The sequence below is a fragment of the Aquarana catesbeiana genome, linkage group LG01 (genome assembly GCF_042186555.1).
Source record: "Aquarana catesbeiana isolate 2022-GZ linkage group LG01, ASM4218655v1, whole genome shotgun sequence".
Classification (NCBI taxonomy): Eukaryota; Metazoa; Chordata; class Amphibia; order Anura; family Ranidae; genus Aquarana; species Aquarana catesbeiana.
Window position 1 is genome coordinate 383985959 of NC_133324.1, and position 20862 is coordinate 384006820.

General features: G+C 41.7%; 1 protein-coding gene across 1 annotated transcript in view; it reads left to right on the forward strand.

Annotated features, from left to right (window-relative positions):
- The window catches only part of LOC141147007 (guanine nucleotide-binding protein subunit alpha-14), a 175532-nt gene that overhangs the window by 61706 nt on the left and 92964 nt on the right, over window positions 1–20862 (forward strand). Inside the window, exon 2 of the mRNA XM_073633934.1 lies at window positions 13281–13465. Within this exon, the coding sequence (XP_073490035.1) occupies window positions 13281–13465 (185 nt within the window). The remainder of the gene's footprint in view (window positions 1–13280; window positions 13466–20862) is intronic.

Sequence of the window (20862 nt, forward strand, 5' to 3'; positions counted from 1 at the left end):
ACACGATCGAATTGTCCGACGGACTCCGGTACGCTGGACCAAGTATGCCGGAAAGTCAGCTCGTGTGTACGCGGCATTAGGATCCTAGACTGGTCCTCTGTTATGTTGGATCAGAGTGTTTATAGATGTCACATTTGCACTTGACTAGATTTGCTCACCTCCAGTCCAGACAGCAATAACAGACTTGAGCGCAAACCTTTTCTGTTTGGTATACTTGACCGAAACAAACTCGGAGGTGGGCAGATATAGGCAAAAGCAAATCTGCTTACATCTAACCATCCATAGGAATGTATTGCTTTCTCTTTTGAGCTGTGTGATTGTGGGTCATAAGTCAACAGACGGACCACCCGTGTCAAAGGGCCCTAACTTAACTCTGATCTGTATTTCCTGTGGGCACAGGTCCTACATTTTGGAACACTATTTCTTCCACACAATGCATCTAACAACTTAGTGGTTGTAAACCCTTACATATACGCAGTGAAGGGACTATCCTCGGGTGATTAACAAATCCTCCTACATAAGTTGTATCTGTTTTATCTGCAGTCTTCTTTTCTCTTCTCTACATCTGTTCAAAGTGCTCAATTTATAAGCTTGTTCGCTCAGAAAAAGAGGGGGCAGAGAGCTAAAGTTACTCTGCAGAACTCGGTGGGGAGAGCTCTGAGAGCGTCACACAGCACATAGAAATAGAGCTGAGGTTGTCAATCAACTGGATGTACCTCCATGTCACCATTTTTCTCTTGGTGTCGGAAAACTTGTCAGAAGTGAATGAATATTGCTGATAGCAGAGGAAGGAGGCAGGAAACAGAAATCACACTTAGTGCTCTTAATTGGGACAAGTACACACTATAGAGGGATATGCTTTGTTCATATTTCATATCTGAGATTTACAACCACTTTAAAGCAGACAAGGATAAAAAGCTTTTTACTGATTTACTACTGCCTTTCCTCTCTTACCTAGTGAACTTCAAGCTGTAAAGTCAAACTGTGTGTTGTATTGGTGAATCCCTAGAGAGGAAATATTATATTTTGGCTTTGGCTTGCATGTGGTAGCTTTGAACCAGAGATAGAATGTGGTGTTTACAGACAGTTGCTAGTAAATGGTTCTGTCAAATACACAATAGAACGTTGGCATCAATTTAGCGGCTTAGTGACAATCTGCAGGTGGAGTTGTAAAGTGTGCATGTGGATAAATAAACATCTCTTCAGATTTAAAAGCTTCTTTCAAATTTTTCAGGTATATGGAAAAAGTTGTTTATGGAATATGATGTGCCTTGGCTACTTCATTCTGACACATTGATGACTGCTATGTGCAGGCCTACTTGAAAGGCTTTTCATGTTGGCACAAAATTCACTTACTGGATACGTTTTCATCCTCTGTGAAAAAAACCTGAAAGCGGTGACAATAGGATGATCACACAATGGGGGTTATTTACTAAAGGAAAATCCACTTTGCACTACAAGTGCACTTGAAAGTGCAATCGCTGTAGATCTGAGGGGAAGCTCTACTGATTTTATCATCCAATCATGTGCAAGCAAAAATGCTGTTTTTTATTTTCCTTGCATGTCCCCCTCAGATCTACAGCGACTGCACTTGCTGTGCACTTGTAGTGCAAAGTGGAGTTACCTTTAGTAAATAACCCCCAATGTCTTCCTACCTACACCACAGTAGATTTAATTACATCTACTTTTTTACCCTAAAGCCTTTTTTTTTGTTTTTACTATATTTTTTTATTTGCGTAATGGGGTACATTGTACCCCTACCCATTCACCCAAAAAAAACCGTACCGTACACAGGTTTTTGACAAATTTATTAAAGCAGCTCTGGCGTCCCTTCTTCCGGTTTTCTTCCCCCTCTGGGGATGTCTTCATCCTCTTGTTCTTCCTCCACTGATGTATTCTTCCACTGCCGGTTCTCTTCTCTCCGCTGTCTTCTCCCTTTTGCCGGTTCTCCCCTCTCCGCTGTCTTCTTCTGCTCTCTTCTTCCTCCGATGTTCCCCCCGACGCTCTCTCCCGCTGTAATGCTGGGTCCGCTGTGTGCCATTACTTATATAGCTATGGGGCGGGGCCACCTAGTGACATCATCTGGAGGCCCAACCCCTTGTGATGCCACCTCCCGGGCCATGAAGGGGTGGTGGTGTCCCACGGGGTGTGGCCCCACCCCATGGCTATATAAGTAATAGTACACGGCTAACCCAGCATTACAGCGGGAGAGAGCGTCGAGAAAACATGGGAGGAAGAATGGGGAGAAGACCGCAGAGAGGCGAACCGGCAGCGGAAGAAGACATTGGCGGAGGGAGAAGAAATCTGAAAGAGAAGAGACATCAGAGCTGTTTTAATAAATTACTTTGTCAAAAACCTCTGTACTATTTTTTAAATTTTTTGGTGAATGGGTAGGGGTACAATGTGACATACTCATTTACATAGAGTGGGGGGCCCGGATCTGGGGGCCCCTTTGTTAAAGGGTGCTTCCAGATTCCGATAAGCCCCCTTGCCTGCAGACCCCATCAACCACCGGCCAGGGTTGTTGGGAAGAGGCCCTTGTCCTCATCAACGTGGGGACAAGGTACTTTGGTGTGGGGGCCTAGGGTCCCCCTGTCCCAAAGCACCCACCCCCCATGTTGAGGGCATGTGGCCTGGTATCGTCCTTTCCTGACCTGCCGGGCTCCATGCTCGGATAAGGGGCTAATATGGATTTTGGGGTGGACCGCACGGCAATTTTTTTTTTTTTTTTGGTGTTTTCACGCCAGTTTTTTTTTTTTCATCTTGGCGAGGATTTCCCTTAAAGATCCTCAGCACACAAGCCGCATCATCATGCATCATAATGATCCGACTTGTGGCGCGACTTCTTTTTAAATCAATGGGCTCTCATAGGGAACCATTGATTTTGACTAGAGGCAGAGAACCGCTGCTAAAAGCCAGCGTGACTAAACGTGCATTAACGCCAATGCAAAAAGCTACTAAAAGCATGTTTTTACAGCTGCTTTTTCCTGGCATTGGCAGTGGCTTTCCAGCTTGTTTTTTCTAACGCCCTGTGTGCATGAGGCCTAAGGCACACTGATGCCTGAAAATGCAACATTTTTAAGCATGCAGTCATTTTCGTTGCTGTAGATCAATCAAAACAAAATACAGAAAGCTGCGCTTCCTATCAGTATTTTTATGTGCTTACGCAAATACACGCATACACCACACTCAATTAAAATAAAGCTAGCAGATTTTTTTGCATGGGTAACATAATGGAAGGCAAACATTTGTACCACAAATCATGTACAGCGCACAAAGTCACATGGAAAAGACATAGTACCTGTATAAGGCAGCCCATTGATGGTTGCAGGAAAGAAATGTTTTATTTTATTTTTATGAAAAACTTTTTTTATTATTTTATTTCTTTTTTTAATTATTTTTTTTATTATTACATTGGCACAGCTTAAACCTGGCTCTGATACCCAGAAAGGGCCCACGCAGGGGTCCCTAGTAAAATAACACATAGGAATGTCAGACAAGTTAAAGAGATCCTAATCGACCAACCTCGGTTAGCCGGCTGAGCCCACACTTCAGGATTAAACTAATGCAAGGACTTTACACAGGAAGCGTTGTACTATGCTGGGCAGAGAGCTATGCATTAAGATAAAAAGCCTTCTGTGTGCAGCAGCCCCCCCAGCCATCCGAGATTCTCTTTTCTGATTGGCTGAGACACAGCAGCGCCGCCATTGGCTCCCGCTGCTGTCAATCAAAGTCAGCTAGCCAATCGGGGGAGGTGTGGCCGGGTCAGGGCTCCATGTCTGAATAGACACAGGGAGCTGTGACTCGGCTCGGGTGCCCACATAGCAAGCTGCTTGCTCTGGGAGCACTGAACAGGAGGGAGGGGCCAGGAGCACCGAAGAGGGACCCGAGAAGCGCAGGATCTGGGCTGCTCTGTGCAAATCTACTGCAACAGAGCAGGTAAGTATAATATGTTTGTTATTTTTAGAGGGGGGAAAAAAAGAAATAAAGTGACTTTACTATCACTTTAAGGCTCCACTCACACTAGTGCGACTTGTCATGCAACTTTGGACATCAGAGTTGCATGACAAGTTGTTCCCCATGTTTTCCATTGATAACCATTTATATGTGCGACTTAAAGTTGCAGCAACTTCAAAGTAGTTCATGCGCTACTTTGATCTGACTTTCATGCAACTTGAGTACCATAGACTTTAATTTTAACCCTCAGAAGTTGCATGAAAGTCATACCTGTATGTTATACAATGCAACTTATTTGCAACAGTTGTCCATTATCGCTGGTCAAAGCAAAGTCGTATCCAAGTTGCACCCATCCAAAGTTGCACTCTGTACAAGTGTGAATAGAGCCATATTCCAAAAGAAAAAGTCTGTTTGCAGTAAGGCTCGGTTCACACTGGGGCGACTTGGGATCCGACTTGTACGCCCTCAAGTCGCCCCAAGTCGCCCCAGAAATAGTTTCAATGGGAGTGAACGCTAGCGTCTTAATAGACGCTACTGAAGTCGCTCCGACTTCAGAGCGTACTCCCTGTACTACTTTGATCCGACTTGGTAGGCGACCTGTACCATAGAAATCAATGGAAGTCGCCTCCAAGTCGGATCTCTCTGTAAAGTCAAGCGACTTTGCAGGGAAAACCCCTCCCTCCCAGAGAGCTGATTGGCCACAGGCGAAGTCGCCTGTCATGGAGGCGACTTCAAGTCGCCTTGTAATTTGCTGAAGCCGCGTTGAAGTCACGGTACAAAGTCGCGCTGAAGTCGTGTTGCCCCAGTGTGAACCGACTCTAACTGCTTAAAAAAATGACCAAAAAAAAAACAGACCAACAGTGTTGCTGTCCAAAGAGGTCTTTGTTGCTTCTCCATCCAGATCGGAGGCACTGTAATACAGGTGGTGTGTTACTGACCAGATCACTAGGTGAAAACAGAGGGAAAAAGCTTTACTGTGTGCTCGGCTCGACTCCGCTCACAGTCCCGCCCAGCTCCTATGATGAACATAACAAAGGTCCAATGGCGGGACTGCGAGCCGAGCCAAGTACACAGTACACACGGCTCGGTCTTTTTCGGCAGCGCTCGCTTCTCTCATCCTCTCTGAAACCGCAGGGAGGCGGGTCGACGTGACAACCCGAGTACACAGGCTCTCTCGGCGGCAAATTTAAACAATTAAATGTTGCAAACAGCACACAACACTGGGCAAGGCTGCATATGACAATGGGCAAGGCTGCAAATGGACACTGTTCATTCTGCAATGATGGACAAGGCTGCCGATGAACACTGATGAGGCTGCATTGATGGGCATTTAAATGTAATTCTTCTTTTTTTCCTTAAACTTCCCTCCTAAAAGTTTTTTCCCTTTTAAAATGCCCTCCTAAACTTGGGGTGCGTGTTATACGCCTATATATATATATATATATCTATCGTATTTGGGTCTAATACTGCTTTGGAACTATAAAAACATTTTTTTTGCTTTAAATAAGTGGAGAAAAGCTGAGACATGCAAGTTTTTAAATGCTATATTTCTTATTTTTGGGGAGCTTTTCCCTCACCTACTATTTTATGTATTAAAATGGTCATCAGAAAATGAAGGATATCTTCACACCGAGGAAAAAGGACAGCCATCAAAACCTTCTGTTTAAACAATGTTAGGTGTATCCCTGTTTAGAGCCATTTCCTATTCTGTCTGACACTTTGAAAGCGATTGAGGGGAAATCTTTCCACCAGAGACACAGATGGGGGGGGGGGGGGGGTTCTCAACAGATTGATTGCTGCCCACTCAGTGAGCACTAAACATGAGTAGAAGAGAAGTTTCTCAATTTAACTTGTTGCCAAAAATAATTGTTATAGGGTCATGCAAGATCAATAGTGGTTAGCACTTCTGTCTGGCAGCACTAGCATTGTCAGTTCAAATCCCAACCATGGCCCTGCCTGGAGTTTGCATGTCGTCCTGTGGCTGCGTGGGTGTCCTCCCACACTGCAAAGACACGCTGGTAGGTTAATTGGCTCCTGTCTAAATTGGCCCTAGTATGTATATGAATGAGTTGGGGACCTTTTAGAATGTAAGCTCCTTGAGGGCAGGGACTGATGTATAATAAATATGTAAAGTGCTGTGTAAAATTGACAGCGCTACATAAGTACCTGTAATAAATGAATAAAATTTTCCTTAAAATCCCATCCTTGTTTTTCTTTTTGTAAAGAGTAAAATTATGCCTGCATAAGAATTTTGGTCTGTAATTATGACCTTAAAGTGATTGTAAAGGTTTGTTTTTTGTTTTTTTAATAACAAACCTGTTATAGTTACCTCCTCTGTGCAGTTGGTTGTGCCAGCCCGGGTGCTCCTCTTCTCGGGTCCCTCTTCACTGCTCCTAGCCCCTCCTCCTTTGAGTGCCCCTCAGCCAGCAGCTTGCTACAGGGTCACCCAAGCCGAGTCAGAGCTCTGTGTATCCATTCAGACACTGAGCCCTGACCTGGCCCCGCCCCCTCTCCCCGATTGGCTGACTGACTTTGACAGCTGTGGGAGCCGATGGAGCAGCTGCTCTGTCTCTGCCAATCGGGAGGAGTGTCCTGGATGGCTGAGTGAATCGTGGACATCGCTGGAGAGAGAAGGGGCTCAGGTAGGTAATTAGGGGGGTGCTGGGGAGGTTGCTACACACAGAAGGTTGTTTTATCTTAATGCATACAATGCATTAAAATAAAGAAACTTTCTGCCTTTACAACTTCTTTTTAATACTTTGAAACATTCCATGGGATTTTTTGAGTCAAGATAAATCTCACTCCTAATTGGTCTTGCTGCTCCTGTTTTGCACTGTCTTGTAACAAAGTCATTGAAACCAGAAGTGTCTGCTCTTGTCAGCATTGAAATGATACACTTTTTATAGACACAATGGACAGAACATAAAAATTAACCACATTGGTATAAAATTAGTATGATAAAATGTGACTAATGCAGTTCTATCCCATATGGAAATGCTACAGTAGCAACAGTAATGACACTCCTAGGTATAGGTATCCTATTCAAAAGGCAAATCTACCGTATATATGTGAAATGTATACATTAGAAGTATGAGTAGTTTTATATTTTGTAATGTTTTGGTTAGACCAATACCCTGATGTGATGGTTATGTAAAACCTGTTTTTTTTTTTTTTTTTTTTTTTTTTTTTATTTCTAATATTTTAGTGGATCTAAAACCATGCAGGATATTAACTAGCTTATAGATAGAAACAAATATTAACCATTTGGCTTTGGTTCATCATTTAAAGCTGAACTCCAGCCTTGCCTTCAGTCTTGCATATTTGTACAAGCTCCTTCCCTGTACTGAAATCGCTTATCCTGATTGCACTACATGCTCCAGACTGACTACCATCCATCAAGGCATTTATTTTTTTATTGTTTCCATGACCCCTCCCTGGAAACAGTCCATTGCTTACATCTGGGCTGAGGGCTATTGGAAGGAGAACTGAAGTATGATTCTGTGGAAAAGGGAATGGGAGCACACACTATACAGCCACTCAGGTTCCTAGTCTAAAAAAGCTAGATTCACAGGGGCCCGCCTTGTCCCATAGCCATCTGTAAAAAAACAGAATAGAAAAGAAAATAGAAGCACACACCGTACAACTGCCCAGGTTCCTAGTATGTCTGAAAGTCTTCAACTTTGCTCCCAAGCCACACCATTCCAACATGTTTCAGCCGCTCATGGGTTGATTAAGTGGGTGAAACACGTTATTGGGGTATTGCTTGGGAGGAAGCTGAATCTGAAACCTTTCAGACATACTAGGAACCTGGCGGTTGTCCGGTGTGTACTTCTATTCTCCTTTCTATTCTCCTTTGTTTTCTACAGATGGCTATCGGGCAAGACGGGCCCCTGTGAAGCACCTGGGTAGAGTTTGGATTACTGGGTTGGTCTTGGTGGGGCTTAGAGCCAAACTCTTGGCTTAAGGCCTGATTCACACCTATGCATTTTAATGCTTTTTGCATTTTGCTGATTTGCACTAGAGAATGTCTTCCATAGGAAACCATGTTTAAATGGGCTGTAGTGCAAATCTGCAAAATGGAAAAAGCACTAAAAATGCATAGGTGTGAATCAGGCCTAAGTGGGTCTCTGGGTGCTCTGATATGTTCAGGAAGCTGTGTATAGCACCTTGCTGGCCCCTCTTGCTACGTGATCTGCATTCCATTGTAGAGAAGCACAGAGACCCATTGATGACATCACCAGGTCTATAAAATAGGCATGTAATGGAAAGCCTTTGTTAAAAAATGTCATTAGCATGTGGATTGGGGGGAGGTAAAAATCAGGCAATGCAAATGCACAACATAAGCAAGTAGCTTTTAAAGTAAAAGGACATATATATATTTTTTTCGTTTTTAAATGGAGATGAATTGGTTAAAACCTTCAGCGTTTTTTTTTTTTTTTTTTTTCTGTCTGTCTCATTGGGTAGATTTCCTGTCCCCAAAACACAAAAACATAACAAAAATAGACAGGAGACTTTCAAAATGGGGAGAAATCTCCTCTTGGACAGTTGTCACAACAAATTGTCCCCATTGGAAGCTTTTCCCTTTATTCCTGTTTCAGCAACATCCATTAAAATTTGAATTCCCATCACTTCCTGTCTCGGGGACTATGGTCACCAGAACAGAGAGGTTGAATCTCTCTCCAGTGGAGACACAACTTTCACAGGTTTAACCCTCATTTAATGTTAAACTAGTTTGTTGTGAATTTAGCTATACTTTAAAGTGCTACTAAACACACTGTTTAATTTACGTTGTCACTTCAATTTCTGTATGTGAATGATGGCACTGTAATTATAAAAAAAAAATAGATTGCATAGATTATGCATTTTTCTTTCTTTTCACCATGGGTGGAAGGAAGGAATATCACTCAATTTACTCCCTCAGTCATTGTTGTTAGTCAATTCCCTTCCCCAGTGCTACTGTATTCTGCCGGTGTGGAGCCTTCCCTGCTGGCAGAACACAATGATTAGGGTTGGCTGCTATAACCGGTGGCACTAATCGTTCAGGAAAAATTGACAGGCTGGTTGTACAAAAGCCCATCGATAAATGACTTGAAACCAAAGTGCCCATACGTGGATCGAAATTCGGACAGTCTCCGCTGAACCAAACACATTTCTATCCGTGTGTGGCCGGCTTAAGGGTTCTTTCACGTGGGCAGCATATATTCCAATCAGCAAGGGATCTGTGAACAGAATGTAATGACACTTGTGACATCTGTACTTGTTCATTTTTCTCAACCCATCACCAAATAAAATGCTTAATGGATCCATGTTAGATCTATGGGCAGGTGGATTTAAACAGACATGGATCTGTTTACATCCTCTTAACTCCAATCTGTTGTGCTTAGGTCCAATAAACCGTAAAGGGGTGCAAAACGTATCCATTTTTTTCAGACATAATGGATGTGAATGAACACATGTCTATTTTCATCCGCCTGCCCATAGACTAACACTGAACCTCTTTATAGATCTTCCTGAAAAACCTGACATGCAGCCACTTTGACAGATGATATGGTTTTAGCTGCAGTATGGGGAGAATGCAAACTAGCGAAGGCAGTGTGATGCATTGAGCAGAGTTCTGGTCTGACTTTGGGTCGTGCCCTTCTTGTTGGAGTTAATTGACGCGTACCACCCACCTAAACATTTTTGCTTACCAGTATACTTCTTTATGGAAACAGTATTCCCTGATGGAGTGGTGCCTCTCAGCAGGATAATGCAACCTGCACACTGCAAAAATGGCTCATGAATGGTTTGCTGAAAAGGAGTTCAAGGTTGACCTGGCCTCCAAATTCTCCAGATCTCAGTCCAAGTGAGCATCTGTTGGATGTGCTGGAAAAGTAGGTCTGATCCATTAATGCCGTGTACACACGACCGGTCTTTCCGGCAGAAAAGGTCATACGGGAATCATTCCGATCGTGTTAGAACATGTTTTAAATCTTTCTGACAGACTCAATTCCTGTCCGGAAAACCGTTTGTCGGTATGCTATTCCGACGGACTAAAAACGACGCAAGGGCAGCTATTGGCTACTGGCTACTGAACTCCCTTTTTCTAGTCCCGTCGTACGTCATCGTGTTCTAAACGAATGGACTTTGGTGTGATCGTGTGTAGGCAAGTCCGTTTCAGTGGAAAAACCGTCAGACTCTACTCTGACGGAAAGTCCGGTCATGTGTACGCGGCATAAGGCCCCAACTCACAACTTACAGAACTTTACTGGATCTGCTACTGACAGCTTGGTGCCAGATACCACAGCATTCCTTCAGAAGTCTAGTGACATCTATGCTGTGATGGGTCAAGGCTGTTTTGGTAGTAAAAGGGGGAGCTACTCCATATTAGATGGGTGATCATAATGTTATGGTTGATCGGTGTATATTATTACTGTTATGTGTAAGTTACCCAAGCTTAGCTAATTTATCCCAGCAGGCATGCTAAACTGGTGTTTTTTGTGCCAAATATGGACCTCTCATTCCTGCTTTGCAGGACTTTAGCTGGTTTATCAGTTTCAATTGGATGAGGTCAAAAGTAATAAAGGTTGCACGACCTTTGCATAATTTTGCAGCTCAATTGCTCAGAATTTCTTTTATGGGTTAAAATGTATGTTGCAATTATTACTCTCATGCTGTTTATCAACATTCTACAATCTCTTTCTGGAGTTATGTTGGTGTGGCTCTGCATAGTCCTAACATGGCACTTTGAAGACTTTTTTAGCCCAATGCTTAATTTGAGTTTGGAATGCAGGTATGCATTTGAAGTAGAAAGACCTGTGTGTCTCCCAGAAGAAGACAGCCGGGGGAGGGAATGGTGGACGATCTTTCGCCGAAAGTGGGAGCAAATACCTGTATTAGACAGACAGGTATCTGCTCCCCCTCCCTGCCAAATGTCACACCATTGAGGTGGGTGAAACTCTGCTTTTAAGCAGTCTTACTGCTACAGGACTGTGTGTGTATGTGTATGTGTGTGTGTGTGTGTGTGTGTGTGTGTGTGTATATATATATATATTCCCACACTTCTGGGTAGGGGGCACGCATGTGCTGTCGGTGGCTCGCTTCCACTGTGATTACACACAGTGGAAGCTGACCAGCGAGTGCCAGGTGCTCTATCCGCCGGGACCCATCGTTTGTCAGGCAGAGACACGGAACTTGTGATTTATAAACAAGGCAGATCTTGGTTCTGACAGTTCGCTCCTGATGTTATCCCCTTCCCAGCCTAGTACAGAGACGGTGCATATTTTTTAGCACTGATTACTGTATTGGTGTCAATGGTTTCCAAAAAGTATCAGTTGGTGTCAGAATGTCCACCGCAATATTGCAGTCCTGCTATAAGTCGCTGATCGTAACCATTACTAGTAAAAAAATAAAAATAAATTAAAATATTTGTAGACGCTATAACTTTTGCGCAAACCAATTATACGCTTTTTTGGGATTTTTTTTTTTACCAAAAATATGTAGCAAAATACATATTTTGTGAAGAAATTTGATTGAATCTATTTTATAACAAAGTAAAAAAAATATATATTTTTTTCAAAATTGTTAGTCTTCTTTTTTTGTTTATAGCACAAAAAACAAAAAATTGCAGATCAAATACCACCAAAATTAAGCTCTATTTGTGGGGAAAAAGATATACATTTTATTTGGGTGCAGCGTTGCATGACTGTGCAATTGTCAGTTAAAAAAACAGTGTCTTATCGCAAAAAATACCCTGGTCATGAAATCTTCTTGAGGTCAAATATACACTTTAATTTAGCAGAGAAATTTAGATGCAATTATATTTTGTACATAACACAAGGATGTGTATCAAGCTTTGGAAGCATTTCTCCTTCAAAAATGTATTTATGAATGTTGATCAGATCTTTTAGTAATTGATCTATGAAAGTGTGATATCCTGGATCCCTTGGCTGTTCAATATCCACCCAGATATTAGAGCAGGTTTTATTTGAGTCCTTCTGTAACTCTTTTCTTGCCTGTCGGTGCTCCCAGGAAATCTATCTTTTTTTTTTTTTTAACATAATGGTAAGCTGTTCATTCTGCAACGTGATTGCACAGATGTGTTGTCACCTTGCGATCTGGGCCATCTTGGATAGACTTTCCTAACTCCAGCTAACGCTTTAAGCTGCTGGAGCACTTTTTTTTTTTATAGAGACGACTTTAAAGCCTATAAATAAAAGCAGACTGTTGTGATTAAAGCCGGGTACACATGAGCTGAATGTCAGACATTGGCCGGTTCAAAAAAAACGTCCGTCATTCAGCCCGTGTGTATGTTGGTCTGTCTCAGCCAATAGCAGAGAGCACTGATCAGAGTGTTCTGGCGGAGGGCCATCCCCCTGTCAGAACACAACAGCTCAGTGGGGGAGATCGCTGTATGTACTTTGCACAGTGAGTACAACGGCTCTGACCTGTTGTTTTAATGCTATTGACTAGCTGTATCGTATGTAATTTTAACTTTACACATAGTTCCTCTTTAACTGTATATTTAGGATGCAGAATATGTTTGTATTACCTTGTCATGTTTGAGCAAAAAGATTGTTTTCTGTTTGGTGGTGTTGCTGTAGAATTGTGTTCAATATTTTTCACAATTGTGATTATTTTTATATACAAGTGTACTGTTTAACTTTCAAAACTGTACATTAGAGTTATGTATTGACATATAATATATAAAGTCTTAAAATACAAGCAACTTCTGCAGTGGATAATTGCTGATGATTCGACTAGCATCTTCTTGAAATTGTGCCTGAATTGGTCAAATGCATATAACACAGAATTCCTACAAAATAAAATGGAATATGTGTACTGCTGCTCTCATGCACAGCGCTAGAACACTCAGTCCAGGTTCACATTGATGCTATTTGACATGTCAAATCACATGCCAAATCTGAGGCCATTGTCGGCAATAGCACCGTCCGAATCTGTGCAGCGCCACGCCACACCGATTACCAAAAGTAGTTCCTGTACTACTTTTGGTGACTTTGGGTGCGATTTCAATACCTCTGTGGAGGAACCTGCACAGATGTCTCTGAAGTCCCCCCCCCCCGAAGTCGGACTGACCTGTGGGAATGAAATTGTGCGAGTTCAGCTGAACTTGCATGATTTCAATCCCGTAGAAGTGTGAACCTAGGCTCAGGTAAGTATTTTTGGGGCCTTCGGGGGAGCATAACACAGAATTATGTATTTATTTTTTTTACCCTAATGCAGAGAATGCATTAAGGTAAAAAAACTTTCTGCCTTTACCACCGCATTAACTATTGCATGACTTTTCTTGTGTGTACTTACAAGCCTTTTTTTGTTATTTCCAGGTACTGGTGAGAGTGGAAAAAGTACCTTCATTAAGCAGATGAGAATTATTCATGGCTCTGGTTACACAGATGAAGACAGGAGAGGATTCACAAAGCTGGTTTACCAAAATATATTCACTGCTATGCAGTCAATGATTCGGGCTATGGACACACTGAGGATACAGTACTCCTCTGAGCAAAACATGGTAAGATCATCTTCTCTTTAAATATTACATGATTGTCACATTGGCTACCAGGCTTCAAGAACTTCTCTAGCAAATTCTGGGGTTCAGGTAACTAATTTGTTCAAAAAGAGAGAGCTGGTAACAAATTTGTATTGTAAGTTTCCATTTAAAGTGGATGTAAACCCAATGTCATCCTTTCTAAACTACTGCCATAGGGGTTATCTATAAGGATATACATGCCTCCTGCATGTATCTTTACCTGTCAAATGTCTCCCCTCTGTCCGTTATGAGACCCGAAAAACTGCAGATTCTGTGGGTGGGTCTGTTGTCTGGAGCTCGGTGGGTGGAGTCGTGATGTCAGTAGACTCCCCGCCCACCTCTACACTCCCCTTGTCAATATGCATTTTCTCCTGTGTATTTCTAACTGAACTTCTGCTATGATCTCTAACATTCAGTGAAAAGACAGGAAAGTAAAAGAGGATTGCTCAGACCTGGATTAACTCTTTGTGGCAAGACTGGGCTCAAATGATAGGAAATCTTATACTCTACATTACGACATAAAAAAAAAAAAAAATAAATTCGGGTTTACACCCACTTTAAGTTTGGATGTTTGTCTGCTTTAAAGTTAAAGCGGAACTAATGTCCCACTGTATCAAACTGCGAGCAGGCAGGTTTTTTACTGAAGAAGAGACATGCAATAAAATGCACCTACCTGCCTGCTCACTGTCTTTTCCGGCAATGTAAACTGAGTTGCTCATGCATAGCTCAGCTTGCAGAGCCACGACTGTCCCTGTGTGCTGAAGTAATGGCCTCCTGCACATGCATAGGAGTGATGTCGTGCTGGCCAATTAAGATGGCCGAAGACCGGCTTACAGAAGACGATGCTGGCGAGGGATGGGAACCATTGGAGGAAAGGTGAGTATAAGATCCCTTTTTGGTTCTGCTTTAAATTCTGCAGTAGTTTCCATGCCCTTGCTTATTTTATAAAATTAAAGTTAAGGCTTCTACAGAAGGTTTCTGCTCATTTCTGTCTAGGTGGCTTGTTATTCAATTTTACTCTTGTCTTCCGCTTCCCACAGCATTTTCTCCCCATGCTCTGGCAGTCTAAGGTCCTCTGACATCATCGGGGCTAATGCAGAGAATATAGCCCTGCGCTGGACCTGGGGATGCTGAGGAATAGTTCACCCCAGGAAAGCACAGTCTGCCACGGGAGTGGAAGATCGGGGAAGTAAAGGTGCCTTTAAGTCCCCTAGATATAAACAAGCAAAAAACCCTTGCAGTGTGGGCATAGCCCCACTGCATTGAAGGGTTTTTAGGTTTCCTGAAGCTAGACATTGACCTCTTCACAACCCTGCTATAGCCGAATGACAGCTACAGAGCGGTCACACTTTGCTGGGAGGCCGTCATATGAAGTCCACCCGTGCTTTCGCTGTTTGCGCGACCTCTGCGGCACGCATTGGCTGTTATCATCAAGGTAGAGAGACAGTCATGGCGGCTCTTTACCATGTGATCAGGTGTGTGTCCAATCATAGCTGATTACAATGTAAACAGGATTTCCTGGTTATTGGCAATTCTCTCCTCATGCTGACAGCGCCCGTGGAGAGCCGATAACCGGCAAATCCAAACCGGGGACATCTACACTAATAATCAGGGCACTGATCATCAAAAAAAAAAAATAAAAAATTCGGGTTTACACCCACCTAGTGCAGACAGCAGTGCTCATCAGTGCACCCTATCAGTGCCCATCAGTGAAGGAGAAAAATTACTTATTTACATAATTTTAACCTTTTTCGGTCTTTTTTTGTTCATTTAGCAAAAAATAAAAGCCCCAGTGTTGATTAAATGCCACCAAAAGAAAGCTTTATCTGTCAAAAAAATTATGAAAATGTAGTTTGGGTACAGTGCTGCATGACCGTGCAACTGTCATTCAAAGTGCGACAGCACTGAAAGCTGATAATTGGCCTGGGCAGGAAGGGGGTGAAAGTGCCCAGTAGGCAAGTGGTTAAAGAATAACTGTACTGTTAATACAGTAAATATTGCCTCTGCCCACTGCAACCCCACCTATGCTTGCCTTTTCACATTCAATGGAGATTTTGTAGCCGCTGAGAGCTGCACAACCTCTCAATAGAAAGTATACCTGACCAGGTTCTGCTGCCTGGAAGAATCTCCATTCTTTTTTCTTATTTTCAGGACAGGTGTATATATACTGTATATATGTTACTTACTGAACATGCTACATATAAAATTAAATATACCTCCTTCAGGAGTATATCATTCTATAGGTTTTTTTGGCTGGGCTTTGTTTTATGTAGCAGTACTAATCAGAAATAGGATGTCCTTTCATTAGGGCACCATGGTCTTTGAAAGCATTCAACCATGCTTAGGAAGTTCAAGTGTCTGGGAACTTGCCAGCCCAAAACAGGATTCATCAACACATAAGAAAGAAAAACCTGATCAGTCCTGTACAGTTAGGGTATGCTTTTATATTAACTCTATACAGATTTAAAATACACTTCATTCTATTTCTTTCCTATGTTCTGTTTGAACAATTCTTTACAATTTCTTTAATTTACTTTTTTACGTATGTCAAGACAAAAAAAAAAATAGTATACCTCTGGAGTACATGCGGATTTCACCACGTGTTATCCCTCCAAACAGGGTTCAAGTATAGAAACATAACTGATGTGCCAGAAATATAGTGTACGAAGTGGACTTAGTCCCCTATGTGATATAAATAAGATTTTCACAGGGTGGGAAAAAAGTGTCAAAAATAGTTACACACACACACGCCACCCATTGGCGGTGCCTGTGCTCCAACGCTTACACTACACACGTTACATATTGTCATGCACATTGGAGTAAGAGCCGGAATTCGGGGGGCCATTATTAATGATTAACTTTAAAAGCCCCTACAGGTCATCCCTTTAAAGTGTCACCTATGGAAAATATAGGGTAGCGAAGTTTGTTTTACGGGCATTCACAATTTGAAACCTTGATGGGTTGGGTATCTATTTACTAGGCGCAACTTCATCTTTTACAATTTACCCAGGAATGTGTGTTTGGTTTCCCTGAAATTAACATTGGTATAATTTTTACTGAAAATTGGCACCTGATAAACTATTGCACAAATATCATGTGGCATAAAAAAAAAATTGGAACTACCACTATTTTATTCTCCAAGGTCTCTGTTTTAAAAAAGGGTCATATGCCATGCGCAAAGAGCAATGCTGTTTGAATGTAATAATATATATTTATTATTATTTTTATTTTTTCATTGTTTCTTTTTTTATTTTTTTTTTATTATAACTTCTTTCTAACTGCCTGAATTTGCACAAATGTATTGTGATGTATCCAGTGGCTTTAAAATGTTTTCTACTAGGTGAATAATATCTTCAAAATATCTCTTGCTTTTGCATGAGAGCATAATTCTGATTTCAGCCCTGTGTTTTTATTTGCTTAGCAGAGAGGTAACAGGCGGCACTAGAGGATAATCTTGTGACAGGTACCACCTGTCATCTCTCTTCTGCCTGGCTGTGAGCTCTGCCTAGTTACTGTATGTACTTATTACTGTACACATACATATATCTGGATGGCCCACAGTTCTCTGTACTTAAAGGTGTATTTGCCACTGTTGCCATTGCAAAAACTCATAACGTTAAACTATAAACCACGCGTTTTAAATATTTTTTATATATATATTATGTATGTATGTATGTATGTATATGTGTGTGTGTGTGTGTGTGTGTGTGTGTGTGTGTGTATATATATATATATATATATATATATATATATATATATATATATATATATATATATATATATATATATATATAATATGTGGTTAAAACCCTTACAGACCACTTTTGACTACAGGTAAACCTATAATAAGGCTTACCTGTAAGTACAGTGGATATCTCCTAAACCTGCACCGTTTGGGAAATATCCACTGTATCAGCATGTGCCAACGTCATCGGCACAAGCGCACTGAAGAAACGGACCGACTGTGCCATTTCTTCAGTTGATGTGCCGTTACCAGCGGCTCCTGCGTGTATGCGCGGTAGTGACGTTATTGCGGCTCTGGCCAATCACCGCGCCGAAGCCAGCGATGCTGGAAATAACTCCAGGAGACATGTCGCCAGCCAGAGCATTATGCCAGGCCCGCAGTGGGGGCTTCGCTCTAAGGTAAGTATTTCATAATGAGCTAGTATGCTATGCATACTAGCTCATTATGCCTTTTGTCTTGCAGGGTTTTTTTTTGGTGGGTTTACAACTACTTTAAGGAATCACTGTGAACCTCAGGAGGAACCCTGGTTGAGAAGGCTGAACTAGGCATTCTAGGCATTATATGCCAAGAAATCTGGATATTTTGTAGAGTAATTGCCTTATTCGGTGAGTAGTTTAGGGACAAAATGTAGTAATTCACAGTTGCCAATCAAAAGGCCCCTGCTTCAAGACAGTCCAGTACAAAATAGATTTTGATTAGTTTCTATGGAGTGACGCAGTTCGGGTTTTGCTCTCCTTCCAGTGTTTGCTAAACTAGCCTCCTGCTTAGGAAAAAGGGCTGAAGTCCAAGCTTAGACAAATGCTTGCAGCTTTATTTAGGTAGAATTATGGTTTGGAGAAATGGTCTTGTATTTAACCACAGCTGCTTATTTTTTTGCTTCTACAGCATGGAGTTACAGTGTGGTCTGTTCAAGTGTAACCAGGCGCGTCAGTATTTGTTTTTAACCAGAGTCCTGCAGAGTCCCCCAAAATTTGCCTACCTGTTGATATAAGAAGTGAGCCTTACTTGCTCAGAAGAAATCATGCTTAAGAAGACAGGAACCAATTCCTCCTTGTTTGTCTGGTTGCTTTTTTTATAGCTTATATTTAGACTCCCGTTTTATTTTGAAACTTGTCTTTAAATATCTTCGTTTTAACCCAGGTTCACACTGAGCTGCGGGAATGAAGCCGTGCGAGTGCACGATTTAACTCCCACATGTCAGTCCTGATTTCGGCTGCGATTTCAGACATCTGTGCAGGTGATGTCAATGGAATTCACACCCCGAAATCGTAAAAAGTAGTACAGAAACTACTTTTTGAAATCTGTGCGGGGCGCACCCATTAGCACGGTGCAATTGCTGCCGATTTGACATGCGATTTGACATGTCAAATCGTACAATGAGAAACAGGGCTTATGGTAATAAAATATTACCATGTGCATGCATTTAAATAGTACAGAGACCAATGTTCAAAGTACCCTGTAGCAGAAGTTATCAATACAGTAAGTCTTCATTAATTGACCTGTTCTGGAAAAAAATACTGGCTGCTGTGGGTTGTATCTCATTTCTTACATGCATGTGTTTATTGCTTTATATATGTATGTGTTCGTGTATGTTCACAGACCAGCCAGCTACAGCAGTGGGGAAGCAAATGGTGATCTCATAATTTTAAAAAACTGCGCTGTAAGGCCTCGTGCACACTGTGTGTTTTTAATGTGGCTGTTAAGGGCGTCAGGTGTTTTTTTTTTCCTTTTTTTTTCCTGTACCTCTAAACAACCTGCATATTGGCCTATGTGTACAAGCACACATAGGCATTTAGAGGCAAGAAGGAAAAAAAAACTCATAGCCTGTGCATCCAGGAGCAGTGGCGTTTTGGCAGAAAAAATATTTGAAACGTGTAAACGCATCTACGCGTGTTAATGCTAGAAGCATTCAGCACTTGAGCATTAATTAATTTCAATTGGCAGGATAAATTGTTATTCTGGCCAATTTAATTAATTAATGCCGATGCTCTTGATGTGCCTAAATGCTTTACATGGGTTTATAAGCGTCAAGTGTTTGTGTTTTTTGTTTTTTTTTTGCCAAAACGCTGCTTCCAGGAAGAAAGACGTCTAGGAGAGCTAGCCAAACGTTCTGTGTGCACAAGGCCTATATTTCTATTCACTAGGATTTCAAATACTTTTTATTTTCCAGGTCTGTAATTTATGTTTAGTACTTTAGGGTGATAGGTTTTTAAACTATATTGAACAATAAAACACAAAAATATGTTTTTGGTTTTTTTTTTTACTCCGAGCCCACTACTTTTTTGCCATTATAAAAATGCAAAAAAAAAAAAAAAAAGTTGTCCTACATATTCTACTCCCATTCTGAAAAATCGCCTTCTCCTGCTCCTCTGTAATTGCTCTATCTTTCATATTATGATGCTGTATTGAAAAACAGATGCGGCAGTGATAAATTCATAGCAACAGTGCATGTAATGGGGAATCCCTGGGAAGTGGGTTATGATTAGCGCAGTGAGGAGCAGGAGCAGGACAACTCTGTTCATCAGAAGAGGGCAGTCCTCTGACCAGATATGCAGGCTGCAGGCGTGAGCTGCAGAGATGTTAGTCCTTGGGATAGCCCAAATTCAACAGCATATTATGTATGGTGGTATTTCAAACTATTTTATACATACGGTGTGTGTGGATAGAAATACAGTCATGGCCAAAAATATTGGCACCCCTGCATTTCTGTCAGTGCATTGCTTCGCCCAGAAAATTGTTCCAATTACAAATGTTTAGGCATTCTCATGTTTATTTTGTTTGTATTGGTATGACACAAAAAAGTGGAGAAACAAAAAGCCAAATCTGACACATTCCATGCAAAACTCCAAAAATGGACTGGACAAAATCATTGGCACCCTCAACTTAATATTTGGTAGCATACCCCTTGGAAAAAATAACTGAAATCAATTGCTTCCTGTAACCATCAATGAGTTTCTTACACCTCTCTACTGGAATTTGGGACCACTCTTTCACCAACTGCTCCGGGTCTTTGATTGCAAGGTTTCCTTTTCCCAACTGCTGTTTTGAGATCTCTCTATGCTCTATGGCAGAGATATGCAATTAGCGGACCTCCAGCTGTTGCAAAACTACAAGTCCCATCATGCCTCTACCTCTGGGTGTTATGCCTGTGGCTGTCAGAGTCTTGCTATGCCTCATGAGACTTGTAGTTCTGCAACAGCTGGAGGTCCTCTAATTGCATATCCCTGCTCTATGGGATTTAGATTTGGACTCATTGCTGGCCAGTTCAGTACTCTCCAGCACTTTGTCTTAAACCATTTCTGGGTGCTTTTTGGCGTGTGCTTTGGGTCATTGTCCTGTTGTAAGACCCATGACCTCTGACGGAGACCCAACTTTCTGACACTGGGCCTTACATTACACCCCAGAGTTCTTTGTTAATCTTCAGATTTCATAATGCCATGCACACGGTCAAGACATCCAGTGCCTGAAGGAGCAAAGCAACCCCAAAACAGCAGTGCACCTCCACCATGTTTGACTGTAAGGACTGTATTCTTTTCTTTAAATGCCTCATTTCTTTTTCTAAGAATGATGGGCTTTACCAAAAAGCTGTCACTTTTTTGTTTCATCTGTCCACAGCACTTTCTCCCAAAATGTT